The 14,278-nt window shown below is 39.6% G+C and overlaps 2 protein-coding genes across 22 annotated transcripts in view; one reads left to right on the forward strand and one right to left on the reverse strand.

The window, feature by feature from the left end:
* NBR1 (NBR1 autophagy cargo receptor) overlaps nt 1-5,646 on the reverse strand; it is a 29,035-nt gene extending 23,389 nt beyond the window's left edge. For 7 of the 8 annotated variants that reach the window (XM_086357530.1, XM_086357528.1, XM_086357526.1 and 4 more), the window contains exons 1-3: nt 4,899-5,000; nt 1,865-1,975; nt 593-655 (exon numbers count right to left, since the gene is read on the reverse strand). In XM_086357530.1, coding sequence (XP_086213656.1) covers nt 593-655; nt 1,865-1,966 — 165 coding nt within the window. In that variant the 5' untranslated portion in view covers nt 1,967-1,975; nt 4,899-5,000. Of the gene's footprint in view, nt 1-592; nt 656-1,864; nt 1,976-4,898; nt 5,001-5,262 lie in introns of those variants that run through there. The other variant, XM_086357525.1, reaches the window with a different exon arrangement.
* BRCA1 (BRCA1 DNA repair associated) overlaps nt 5,002-14,278 on the forward strand; it is a 72,154-nt gene continuing 62,877 nt past the window's right edge. For 3 of the 14 annotated variants that reach the window (XM_086357512.1, XM_086357514.1, XM_086357516.1), the window contains exons 1-4: nt 5,162-5,223; nt 5,796-6,065; nt 6,937-7,047; nt 11,962-12,015. In XM_086357512.1, coding sequence (XP_086213638.1) covers nt 6,968-7,047; nt 11,962-12,015 — 134 coding nt within the window. In that variant the 5' untranslated portion in view covers nt 5,162-5,223; nt 5,796-6,065; nt 6,937-6,967. Of the gene's footprint in view, nt 5,224-5,795; nt 6,066-6,936; nt 7,048-11,961; nt 12,016-12,719; nt 12,832-14,278 lie in introns of those variants that run through there. The other 11 variants (XM_086357521.1, XM_086357522.1, XM_086357511.1 and 8 more) reach the window with 7 other exon arrangements.

The raw sequence follows: 14,278 nt of genomic DNA on the forward strand, positions 1-14,278 counted from the left end.
TGAATAATTAATTTTATTGCTTAACTATTACACCTACCTTTATTTTAGGTCCACTGAGAAGCAGCATGGTATAGTGGCTAGGAGCCTGGGCTTTGGAGCCAGAAAGTATGAAGTATGTGTATCAGAGGGTATGAATGGTACCCTAACTCTACTACTTCCAAGTTTTTGCTCTTTTAGGCGAGGTTACTGAAACTGTGCCTCAGTTTCCTCATGAGTAGAACAGAAATGATGATAATAGTGTATACACATATAGTATTGTTGTTAGTGTGACACGTTATAAGCACTCAATGAGGGTTTGCCATTATTTTTTATTATTATAGACTAAATAGCAGCTTGTGATATAGTTGAACATAAGATCACTATGTAGTTTTAAAAGTTATCTCTCAGATTTTCTTCTTCAATGTTGCTTTCCTATTTCTCAACTCCATTTCAGATGCCACAAGTTGGCTTAGAACATGCAATTATCAAATATATTTAAATGCTTACACAAATGAGATAAACAGTACTCTGATATTTTTGAACACCATATCCCTCTTGAGAAATAAGATCCTCATTCTGGATACCTGGTCATGGGTACTATAATATACTTTACCTCTTCATTTTCCTCATCCAAATATTTTATTTGAACAGTGTTCAGATCAAACGAAACTTTTACCTGCAAATAAAATGTTCACACTATATGATCAAGTTATCAAAAAGGCAGGTTGCAATAGAACCCTAGAAATCATAATATAAAGGATGGACAGGGACTGCCCTCGTGGTCCAGTGGCTAAGATTCCACGCTCCCAATGTAGGGGACCTGGATTCGATCCCTGGTCAGGGAACTAGATCCCACATGCCGCAACCAAGAGTACATACAGGGCTGTTAACACTGATTACTCCTAAAGAGGTTGAAATAGTGGGTGAAGGGTGAGGGGAGTGGAGGGATATTAATCTTTTCATTATATATATCTGGATTGTTTCATTTCTTATAACAGGCACATATTATACTTTTATAATTTAAAATTTACCATAAAGAAAAAAGGCAAGCTGTCAGCCCATTTAACTATTAGGAAAAAAAGATAGCTGTTTTTGATTTTCAGATCATTTGACAAACAAGCTCCAACTTTCTGGATAATCATCTGTCCAGGCAGTATAAGTAAATATAAAGAAATCTTTCCCGGAAGACAGAGGACTAGATCAGATCATCTTTTGAGGTCTCTCCACCATGTCTTACCATAACACATAACCTGGTAAAAGTAGGTTTTTAACCAAAGCGTTTCATTAGACAAACACAGTTACACAGGAAGTAAAACATTTACTATCGCAAATCAAACAAAAACAGAACAAAGGGCAAACGTAGAGGAGGAAAGGCACTACCAGTAACAACAAAAGGAACAGAATGAGCTGCTGTGTGAACATCTGTGGCAGTTTTCCTGCTCAACTCTGAGACACTCATCCTCTTGACCTACCAATAAAAGCAACTGATCAGATCTTGAGAAACACAAATTGTATCTTTGGTGGTTCAAAACCCACAGTAACCTATCTGCTCTCAATCAAGAGAATGTTAACCTGAGGCCTGGTTAGGGTGGGGCCCACACCAATTCATTCCTTAGGCTGTATCTACAAGGAAAGAATTTCTAAGTCCTATTTCACTTAAAAAAATAGTTTTACCTTTCCTTTCTAAACTCTTCAAGATGAATTTGTTTCCTCTATCAGGTACATCTATATGAACACCGAACCCTTGACAAAAATTATTTTCCAAAAGGTTCAGAAATGGTAAGTATGACAGACTTTACAGCTAAGAAGCATGGCTAAAAATAACTACTTTAGGGGAAAATATTCCTGCTTAAAGGATGAAGAAACAAAACAAAATAACACTTACCATAGCTTCCACATCAGCCCAAGTTGTATTTTCTGGGTCAGAAACTAGAAAGCTTTGAGTTTCATTTTTAAAAGTCACATTTAGTGTAACCTGTGGTTCCATGTTGTGGGGCTAGAAAAGACAGGATGGGTGAGGGAGAGAAAACACATTAGACAGGTTCTGTAAATGCATAAACATTCAGTCAGCTAGTATCTGTGAGGACCTAATATGGGCTAGGCTAGGAGGACACAGCAGTGGATGAGAAGATAATGTCCCTGCTCTTCTGCTATTTACAAAATAGTCTAATAAGTGGTTTAAAACAAATCTCATTGCCATATGTTTGCAAAGAGAATGTAAATTTTGGTCACATTCATAGAAATCATCTAACATTTGTAAAATCCTTTGGATTTTATGAACTTTATGATGACTGCTTAATTAAACACATACCTGCTGTTACATATCTACCGGTAGGATACCAGGATGAGTAAGGGTAGGACTCTACCCTTGGGGAATTTATATTCCTAAAGCTTGAAAGAGATGTTCTAATACATTTTTCTTGGAAAAGATGCCTTTTCCTAAACTGAGCAACCTAGGGTCTCTATTAGATCTATTTTAACAATTTAGAGGCTGAAACACTAGCCAAGAAACTACACAGGTGTAGCACTCAACATCCTTTATTCAAGTTCTTTTTTGGGGGGGAGGGGCAGTCTACTTTTTTCTTTGATGGAGACTTTCAAATACACACAAAAGTGGAGAATAGTGATGATCTAACTATAATGATCAACTCAAAGTTACCCTCATTTCATCTATACTCTTCCATACCCCCAATATGGATTGACTATAGTCAACTAATGTTTAAAATCTAACTATTATGGGAAAATTTAAACCTTTACAAAAGAAAAGAGATAAATATACAATGACCCCTGAAAGACCCATCAACTGTCTTCATAATTACCAGCAACTCAGAACTAATCTTGTTATAGCAATGCCCTTTTCCTACCAGATTATTTTATTATTATTGTTTTTATTTCTTGGCCACATCATGCCACATGCAGGATCTCAGTTCCCCAACCAGGGATCAAATCTTGTCCCCTGCATTGGGAGCGTGGAGTCTTAACCACTGGACTGCCAGGGAAGTCCTTCTACTGGATTATTTGACAGCCATCATTTTATCCATAAAATAATTAAGGGTTTTACCTCTCAAAGAATTTTACGTACAAATTGTTAGACTGTTTTTTATGACTTTATAAAAAAGTTTAAATCTAAACGTAAGTTGTAATGTAAAAGAACAGCCTTTTCATGTTTCATATTTTTTTTTAAACATATTCATTAATGAATCCTGACTAAGCATCTACAGATTCAGATTCTGCTCCAGGCACAGACACTGCAGAGGACCAAGATTAAGTCTCAGGAGTTTACAGTGAAGAAGGGAGGGAGCAAAGTGATTTAGAAGAGCTGGATTCCAGACAGCTCTGGCACATTACTAGCCATGTAAGTGTGAGCAGGTCATTTAAACTCTGAGCTTCAGGTTTCTGAACCTGTAAAATAAGCCTGAGATCTCCATTTTGCTAACCTCACAATGCTATCATAAGGATTAAGTAAAAATGTGTATGCTGGTTCTTCGAAAACAGTACTTAAACATGAAAGTTATTATTATATAAATCAGCCTTCAGAATGTGACATAGTGCTATTTTCCACAGTATAATGAACTGCCCTGTGAAACAATACAACTGTGAGACTGTCATTAAAAAGGACCTTGAACTCTGAGAATCAGGGATTTGGGGGGATTTTTTTGTAAATATAAACACAAACATCCCCCAACTTTTTCCAATCTCTGTCTCCACCTAGAGCCAAGAGCATTATCAAAATAGTTTCTGGCACCAATCCTGCTGCATCCCCAGAATGTAATTCTTGGGGTCCTTAAAATTTGGACAAAACTCTTGTCAACACCCCAGAATCCTGGGCAAAAAAATCGGGGTGACTGACTAATTCATTCTGCCAATTGGATCTTCTAAAACACATTTCTCAGTTTTCAACTTCTGAGAAACACAATTTCACACTTTTGAGAATCCAAAAGGAAGCTAACCTTCTTCCCTCTTTCTCAAATTACACAACTGGAAATAAGTTCAGATACTTTGGAGCTCATCCAGCTGGCTGACTAGGGAGGTGAAAACAGGAAGTGGGAGATTCTAGTTTAGCTGGACTATAGCCTGGTCTTCATAAAGAGTCGCCTATTTATTTGCCTTGGATGTGAAATTCTTTCAGCAAGAGCATTAGTCTTCAACTTGTGAAAATACCAAAGCTGTGGTTAGTGTCCTCTGTCACTGTAGTCAGTCAAGTCAGGTAGCTGGGGCCTGGGCCTTCACCTTTCATTAACTGGATTATATTAAATTCATGCTCTGGCTCAGCTTTCCCTGGCACAAGTCAGCTTTTCCTCTAAGTGGATTTTTCCAGGATCTCAAACATCCCTTTAATGAAGTTGACCTGGAACCTGAGCTTTGATTACTGTCTCCAGCTGAGGCCTATCCTGGAGTTAAAATGTGTGACCTGAAAGCTGTGTTCCATAAAAAGGAAAAACGGTGCCTTTCCAATACCAGAGGTCCCTGAACAAGGAGACTTCCTTGTGAGGTTCCCCAAAAGTGGGATGAGGGGGAGTGAGGAAGCTGTATGGGCAATGTCATCTTTTTTTTCTCTTGCAGACTTCATCCTAGTCTTCCAGTTATCGTTTCCTAGCACTCCTTGTCCCGAAGACAGTGTCACCACCCCGAGGACTCTCTCGTTTCCTTTGCCCAGGCCTTTTTTGTCCTGGGGAGTTTCGGCGTCCTTCACCAGAAGCTAGGAGTTCTGAACCACGGACCCTCCGTCCCTCCTGTGGTATCCGCCCCCTCGGCCCCTCAGAACACGAACGGCTCTCCCATCCGGCCACTGAAAGATCGGTTGTCCAAGTCACGGAAGAAATCGCCCCTCTCCTTTGGAGGCTTCCTCCCGTGAACTTCCCCAAGTCCTCTCAGTGAGACGTGACACCACCCCTAGGTAACCGCAGTTGTTTCCTTACCAGCTTTCCGCCCCCGGGGGGCGCCTGCCGAAGACCAATGCAAGAACCTTAGGCTGCCAGCTCTCCTGCTATCCCCTGCGGAGTGAATCTAACATGGCGGACAGAGACAGGGCCCAGTCCCCAGGTTATCTGAGTTTTCGACAAGATGATTGGTTCTTACCAAGTGTCCCTCAAAACTACAGCCCCACTGATTGGTCGAAGATAAGTTTGCGGGGGCGGGGCAAGAGGAGCTTGACCCTCACAACAATAACAAACACGGGGCACAGGGGCGGAACTGGGAGTGCGCAGCCGTGGGCCGGGGCCCCGGATGATTTCCCCTTCCCAGGTAAAAAACGCGCCCGTTGCATTTCTTTAGGTCACCGACCTTAGAGAACGACTTGCTGGAGATTCGCGGGGCTGGATGGGGACTGTAGTCTTACTAGGACTTGTAGGTTCTTTACTCGATATACGAAAACATAACACTCCAATCCATATCTGTTGACATGCATAAAAGCGCGAAGCTCTTCAGTTTATCAACTGAGTTGTTAGACTCGTGTCTGCCTCCCGTATCGGAAGTTCCTCTCCATAAGACTACAGTTTCCAAGGAACACTGTGGCCAAGGCCTTTTGATCCGCAATGCATGCTGGAAATCGTAGTTTTCCCCTCACAACCCTATTTACCTAAACTTGAAACTCCCATTGCGGCGGAAAGGGTGAGGGAGCTGGGCCTCTCCTGCGACTGCTTTAGGCACTATCATGCGCTCATATTCGGGGTCCAGGGAGCGATCTCGACCTTAGTACAGCAATTACTGTGACGTAATAACCCTCAACTGGAAGCGTAGAAGTGAGAGGGAGGGCGCCTATTAGAAAACTCCGGGAGAACTTGGTCTCTTCCGTCTCTTTCTAACTACGTAAATAGGGAAAGAATGGATAACCAATCGGGAGCCCCCGAGAGACTCAGCACTTTCTGCTCCGCCCTTCAGTTACGCGTCCGGTTCTTGCGTTCTGAGAGGCTCTCGCTCGCGGCAGCCGCCGGTTTCCGTGGCAACAGTAAAGCGCGGGAATTACGGATTAGTTGAAACTGAGACTGCGCGGTTTGAGCTCTCGGGACCCAGGACTGTCCGGGGGCTCTTTCAGAGAACTGGGCCTCTGGGCCTAGGAAGCCCGGACCTCTTGTTCTGGGTAAAAGGTGAGAGAACGGTGGGGAAGGGAGAGCGGCCCGTGGGGTGCTCTGGGGCAGTAAACAGGTGTGGGGAGAGCCGGGGAGAGGTGACTCCTGAAGGCGAGCAAGACGGATGTTATCGGGCGGGGGGCGGGCGGAAGGTGGAACCTGAGAAGCCTAAGATGTTGAATCTGGGGAAGTCGTGGGGAAAGGGTCTATTTGTGGGTCACGGGATCTAGGGGGAGGTGCAGATGATAAGGGCGGGGGCAGGGTGTGTCCTAGGGGGAATCCTGATGGGTCCTGAGGGGGACGACGTGGTATAAAAAGACGAGCTGGTATATTTGAGAAAGGGACCCTGAGGGAAAACGGGGGCAGGACTGTATCTGGGAAGAGGAAGAGAAAGGCCTTTGTGCGAGGCAGAGCCCTTAAGAACATGATTCTTGTGAGTTTCTGTGAAGGGGCCAGAAGGAAGTAGAGGGAGGAGCCTCCATAGGCCCAGATGCTGCTGGTACCGATGTTTCTGAGGAGAATCCTGAGTGTAGGCCAGTGGGAAAATCTGGGGAAGGACAGGGCTAGGAGCGTTGGTTGGTGTTGATTTTTATTTTAAGGACGAGAAAGAAAACTGTGATGATTGGAGAAATAGGAGGGTACATCACTCACCCAGTCAGTCACCCCACTGTGGCTTTCCCTTTCTTGGAGAACGAAAAAAAATCAAAAGGAAATGGTTGGAGGCTAGATATGCACAAACAGAATTGAAATGGTCTTAATTACACAAAACGTTTAGAATTTTTTAAAAAATAAGGCTTTGGTCATTAGTTCTATGGTCTGATTCTAAAGCATTCCAATCTTAAATAACACTTAATGAAACTAAACTGTTGTTTATATAACCATTTTAAAGTGATTTATTTAGTTCATTGGAACACGAAGAAATGGATTTATCTGCGGATCATGTTGAAGAAGTACAAAATGTCCTCAATGCTATGCAGAAAATCTTAGAGTGTCCAATATGGTAAGTTGAAAATTTATTAATTTGAGATTCTTCTTGAATATCCAAGATATCCTATGCAAATGAATGGAATTGACCTTAAGATGGTAAGGAGAAAAATTGTTAACGTTTGTTAGGATTAAGCTATTAAAGTTGCTGCTTTTCTTAGCTGAAGACCTTTAAGAATATAGAAAATTTCTCCGTTTTTTCCACTTGGGCTCTCCCTTTCCCTTTCTGTCACCTCAGCACACACAGCTCCCTGTCTTGAATGTCCACAAAGTGTCTTGATTGGTTCTACCAATGTAGAACCAGGGATCTGGTTTAGCTTAAGTGATATTTGGAGTTTTCATCCAGCTCTGTAATCAGCTTTATCACTTGGAATGGACATAATTGATAATGGGAATATAAAATCACAAATGCTTGATGTCAGTGAGTGGGTATGTCCTGGGAGAACCTTTGGCTGAAATTAGCCCTGTATATTTAAATGAGAATACTGCAAGTCCTCAAAACCTTTAGCCAGTTTCTTTGACTTTTATACCCCTTCATTTATTTAACAATTTTTATTTTTTGTACAATTTTTAAAGATTGCTCTCCATTTACAATTATTATAAAAGATTGGCTATATTCCCTATGTTGTGTTGGTTTGGCCAAAAACTTCATTCAGTTTTCCTGTAGGATGATGTGGAAAAACATGAACAAACTTTTTGTCCATCCCAATGTACTACATCCTTGTAGCCTATCTTACACCTCTCACCCCCCAATCCTATTGTGCCCCTCCCCACTCTTAGACATTATGAGTGAACCTTTGTTTTTCTTCATCTACAATATAAGGAGGGGACCAGAATTCTAAAGGCTTATAATTTACATACAGTGAAATGCAGAGAACATAAGTGTACAAGTCTTTGACTTTAGATAAGTGTATGTGTCTTTGTAACCCAGTCAAGATATGGAATATTTTTTTCAACCTCAGAAAGTTATTTTGTGAAGATTTAGGAGCTCTTAACTTACTGACCCTCCACGACCCTTGGAGGCCTATAGATACAGCTATATTCCTATATAGTTTCTTAATGAAATTTTATATCTTGTATTTTATGTATTTAAAGACATTACTGTGAGAAGGGGATTCATGAGCTTTATCAGCTGCCGAAAGGAGTCTATGGTACAACAAAGGTTATGAACCCCAGGCTAAATGGTCTCAATGGTATCTATTAAGTAAATTAAAATAAATCTATAAAATAAATTAAAAACCATATCTCAGAATTTCTTGGTGAAAAGCCAGAAAGGAAATTTGAAAGTTTATTGATTACCCTCTCTCTTATTCTCTGGTCATTCTGTCCTCTTCACTGATCTTCAGACATTCTCCTGTGTCTGAGCTTTTTTGCTTGCTGCTCCCTCTGCCTACAACGTTCTTCCTCTAGTAATTGCATGGCTCACAAATCTTGATGGAAATACCATCTTTCAAAGAGGCAGACAGTGTTAATTTGAAATTGAAACACTCCCACCCTCAACATACTCTATCCCCTTTTCCTCCATAATGCTTAATTTTTTCATAACTCATTACTACCTGACATTCTGTATAATTTATCCTTTTTCTCAACCCCTACAGAATATAAACTCTGGGCAGAGGTTTTTTGTTTTATTTACTTTGTATCATCAGTAGTTAGAACAGCATCTGGGACATAATAGCCACTCAGTCAACATTTGTTGAAGGTGTTAATAAACTAAATTCGTTCTTTGATATAGTTGAGTTTTTTAATATGGTGATAGTGGTGAGTATTATTCAAAAAATAATCTGGAAAGTTGCACCTTTCCTTTGTTCTTCATGAAAGTTGTTTTTCATATTTGGAGTCAAGAAAGAGAGAAATGCAAGTTGTGTTTTCAGAGAGAAACAAAATTTATAAGTAACCTACCTTCCGCTTTCCTGCCCCTCAACATTTCAGCTAAACAAGAACCCAAGCTGAATGAGCTTTACAGCCAAATTTATGAACCATCAGAGCCAGGAAAGCAGGAAATGACAATTGGGGGAAAATTGCTTTTGAAACAGCATAAAACTTACTCGTGATAATTACAGAGAGTGATCAAAAAGTCCTTAATAATATGGTATTTGGGTCCATTTACTTTACAATTTCCATGAGACTCAGTCATAATATTATATTCTTTCTCATTCTGGCAAATTAATCCATCAATTAAAAATCTCAGATAAAGTAAAAATTAAAGACGTGAGAATGAAAGTTAATGTTAAATATTATTATCAGTCAATTGTTGTGTATTTTCCAGCTCTTTTTTTATTTTTTCAATCTGTTTTCTATTAGACATAGACATGGGTTTTTAAACTAAAACTATTCTTGGTTGTTGTTAAACCTTAAACTCATATACGTGTAGGCTGGGAATCATATTTAGTTCATTTTTTTTTTAAACATTGCCCAGAACTACAATTTTCAGTTATGTTTTAATAAATGATTCCTGATTGTGACTGGAAACAGTATTACTTATGTTAGCTGTAGGGTAGGTTTCCATCTTCTTTGAGGTCTCAAGCTGAAATTCCTTCTGCTGGCCTCTGAGTCACTATTGGCATTTATTTCTGATAATTGGTATTTTTTTCTAACTTTTTACATGAATATATAAATTCTTTGACTTTCGGAAGAGTTTGCTAAAGTGTGTATCCTAGTGGTTGGTATGGTTGTATTTCGAACCTAACCTAGCTGCTTTTTCCAATTATTTACCATGTTGGAAGCTTAAAATGTAATTAGTAATTTACATTCAAAATGTAGAAGTAGGCCTAAAATATTTCCAGGTTTGAAGAATGTTTAAAAAATTCAAATCACTTTTATAGTAAACATTTACTCTGATAATGATCTAGAAGAAAACATTTACATTTTTTTTTCTTTCATTCCCATTCTCCAGGCTTTTCCTTCATCAGTCATTACCTTTTTACATATTGGAATTTTCATCTGTTCAAAGTTTGTGTTTACAGTATGTTTGTATAGCTTAGTTTTTAATTACCATACTGAAATATAATTATTTCAATATTGAGTCAGTGGTGAGAATGAAAGCCATCTGGTATCATAGCTAAATCCAGTTTCTCTTTTACTGAGAATTTCTTTTGCTATCTAGCCTATCTGAGGAATAATGATTTGGTAACAAATCAGAATTCTCTTTGTCCAGTTGTTTTTCTTCTTAAAATCACATTCAGTGCCAATAATAATACTAGCATTGGTACAAATCATCTCAGGTTGTAAACATTTTCACAAGTAGCATTTACTTTTGTTCTCACAATAGCCTTAAGACATTGGTAGAGTGGGTGACCGAGAAGGAAACTGAGCTTCAGGTAGAGTGGTTGGCCTGAGATCACTCTGCTAACAAAGAGAATTGCAGTAGAAACCCAGTCTTCTGACTTACTCTGGTATTTTTGTTTTCATTGCCCTATGCTGCGTCGGAAACCCCATGATTGCAAGAGTTATGTTACCGAACCTTCACAAGAGACTATTGTCCCCCAACTTTTCTTGTCATCCCTTTCTAAAATGTTAAATATTTAACGAGCCACATTCCTATCACATACACAGGTTACCTGTTTGTTCTTTGATGCTTTGCTTGGACTTTACCAAAAATCAGTTTCTGAAGCACTCATTCAGAATAAACACCAGAGACTTAAAACAGCCTGTAGGTCCCTCCCTACTCAGGCCCCCAGCTACATCTCTGACCTCTTCCACTAGTATCTCCACCTTAATCATTCTATCCTGGCCCCTGGCCTACTCGCTGTCCTTCAAAAACCCTGGGCATGGTCCTGCTCAGAGACTGTCTTCTCTGCTCCCCTGCTGAAATGTTCTTCCAACCCTTGCACAACTGGTTTCCTCACATTGCTCAGCTGTCCACCAGTGTCACCCTTTCATGAGACCTTTTTTGACTACCTTGTGTATACACCCCTCTCCCCAACACACTGTACCCCCTTTCCCCTTATCCTGGTTTATTTTTCTTTTTAGCACTATTCCCATACATCTTTGTTTCTCAACCAACTATCTACCCCAGCTAGAATGTAAGTTCTATGAGGGCAGTCTTTATTTTGTTTGCTGCTGTATTTCTATCTCTGGGAGCAGTACTTGCACATAGGAGAAGCACAATAAATACTTAATAAATTGTTAAATGAATTAATCTCAGGAGTGCCTTGAAATTTTGTGGTTAGATGGGCAGGGATGGCAATTTGGATGATATATTTTCTTTTCTGGAGACTTTATTTTTGTAAGTGTATTGTTTTCTGAATTTTCTTCAGTGAGGGTTTTTTACAGTGTTCTTACAAAGTAATCACAAACCAAACATCATGTACCTCCTACAGTGATGTAATAAAAGTACACAGAACCATCTGTAAAGTGTTCTCGCCAAAAATTGAACCTGGTTTTGATCAAGCCTCGTTTACAGGAAGTAGAGATTAGAGGGACAAGTTAAACCATATTATAGCGTTATAATCAGCAAAATCCAGAATCTGGGAAATTCTACAGGTCAAATGACCTAGTTTTTAAAATAAATGACAAGGAAGGAAAAGAGAAGTCTGTAGATGAAAAGAAACTTGAGACATATCCACCAAATGCAGGATGTGTATCTTGTTTGGATCCTGACTTAAATGGATGTAATGATTAAATTTTTATGAGACAGTGAAGGAAATTGGAACATTAGTTATATATTAGATGATGTTAAGGAAATTATTTTTTAGGAGTAATAATAGCTTCATGTTTATACTAAAAAATCCTTATCTGTTTTTTGGCTGCGCTGCACAGCTTGTGGGATCTTACCTAGTTCCCGACCAGGAATCGAACCCAAGTCCCCTGCATTGGGAGCGCAGAATCTTAACCACTGGATCACCAGGGTTAATGGACCCCAGAATACACTTATTTTTAAATGAATTACTGACCTTTGTTTATTTTCTCCCCCCTCCCACCTTTCTAGTCTGGAGTTGATCAAAGAGCCTGTCTCTACAAAGTGTGACCACATATTTTGCAAGTAAGTTTGAATGTTTTATGTGGCTCCATCCTTAGCTTTTGTACTTATTCTTCATAATACAGAAAACAACTACTGAAGCTTTAGCTTCTTCAATTATGTGGAAAAGAATTGTAAGTTGCTTGTAGCCATAGTTTGAGGTACAATATTGGCACATTTATCTAGTGGGATATGAAATTACTTTGAAGAGCTGTTTGTTTTTTGTGTCCAAGGGTGGAAGCAGATTGCAGGCAATTGTGAAATTAGCAAATTGTGTTTCAACTGTCCCAGTTTTCTCCTTTCTGTTCATTTCTGGATGTCCTTCTGCTCTCTGACCTCTAAGGTTCAGTGTTTGCCTGCTTCATAATCTTCATGAAAATAGAGAATCTGATATAGGTTTATATTTAGGCTGAAATTCATTCATACCAGTGATTCAAGTTATATTTTTAAGGATCTTCTCCTTTGGAATGGATTTCCTTTTTTTAAAGCCAGTTGGGGTTTGTTTTTTTTTTTCCTTGTAGTTATTTATTTGTTTTGGCTGCACTGGGTCTTTGTTGCCACACTTTGGGCTTTCTCTATTGCAGTGAATGGGGTTCCTCTCTAGTTACCATGTGCAGGCTTCTCATTGCGGTGGCTTTTCTTGTTTTGGAGCATGGGCTGTAGGATGCGCAGGCTCAGTAATTGTGGCGTGCAGGCTTAGTTGCGCTGTGACATGTGGAATCTTCCTGGACCAGGGATTGAACTGGTGTCTCCTGCGTTGATAGGCGAATTCTTATCCGCTGGACCACCAGGGAAGTCCATGGATATGTTTCTTGGATAGAAGAATTTCAGAAAAGTTTGGTAGGTAATTTTGTAGAACAAGGGTTTTCTCCTTTCCCTGATGTTAAACTATGATTGAGACTTGCCCTGAATGCCAATTGTTTTTAAGTTTTTTTTTCTATTTTAATTGGAAAGCTATGTCCATGGTAATGAGTCTACTAGCGTAAAAGGTTGTATGATGCAAAGTATTCTTTGCTCCTACCTCAAAACCCCTGCCTCCCCCTCCATCCTCAGGAGGGGGAAAAATCAATTTCTTAAGTATACTGTAAGAAATTTTTAAATTCAAAACTTTGTAACTTAGGACTCCTGAATGGTTTTCTTTAATTTCCTAAAATTATATTGAATTTTAAGTTCAATTATATTAAAAACTATGGGCCTGTGCAATTTTCTGGGAAGATATTTCATAATTTTCATCAGCTTGGAATGTTACTATAACCTAAAAATTCCTGAAAAACTTCTGATTTAAGAATAATGAGATGAGAGGGAGATTCAAGAGGGAGGTGACAAATGTATACCTATGACTGATTCATGTTGATGTATGGCAGAAACCAACACAATATTGTAAAGCAATTATCCTTCAATTAAAAATAAATTAAGAAAAAAAATTACTGGAAAAAAAGGACTAACTGGAACTGGAGGAAACCTTCCCTTTGGAGGAATATCCTCTGAGCCCAAGGCTGCCAGCTGGCCAGCCCCTTCCTTTCCTTCCTCTGAATCTTACTTTCTTCTTGCTATTTAGCTGTCCCAGTAAAGATCCAGAGGCCATTTCCATGGCCTCTCACACCTTTCCCAGGACAGCCCACTGGCCTAGCTCTCTTCCCAGCAGTTTCCTTCTCATTCCTCAGGCCCGTCTCCCTGGTCACGTGCCAAGGCAGCAAGGCTTTATCGCTGCTTCAAGAATTTTTAGTTTTGTGGCCTCTAGAGGGAAGCATCTCAAACTATCTGTAGTATAGGGGCAGTTTTTTTGTAGATCAATTTTTTTTTTTTTAAGAAACTTTTATTTTCTAATTTTTTTTTGGCTGTGCTGGGTCTTCATTGCTGTGCTCAGGCTTTCTGTAGTTGTGGTGAGCAGGGACTACTCTCTGGTTGTAGTACATGGGCTTCTCGTTGTGGTGGCTTCTCTTGTTTCGGTGGGTGGGTTTCAGTAGTTGCGGGATCCTAGTTTAGTTGCCCTGTGGCATGTGGCATCTTCCGGGACCAGGGGTCAAATCCATATCCCCTTCATTCACAGGCAGTCTTAACTATTGGGTCACCAGGGAAGTGTAATCAATACTTTTGTAAAACATTTTAAAGTCCCAGTATTTAAAAGGTTACACACAAAAAAATAAGTAAAGAAAAGGTTACAGAGCCCTGAAGACTAACCTTTTAAATGCTGGGACTCTCACTGTTGTTTGACAAGAATCTTTCTGAAATGTCCTGTATGCTTTCCTATCACCTGGAATAATGAATACACAGTATTGTAGTGTGT

Source organism: Bos grunniens, chromosome 19 (assembly GCF_055505025.1).
Source record: "Bos grunniens cultivar Pamir isolate PY7600 chromosome 19, Bosgru_T2T1.0, whole genome shotgun sequence".
Classification (NCBI taxonomy): domain Eukaryota; kingdom Metazoa; phylum Chordata; class Mammalia; order Artiodactyla; family Bovidae; genus Bos; species Bos grunniens.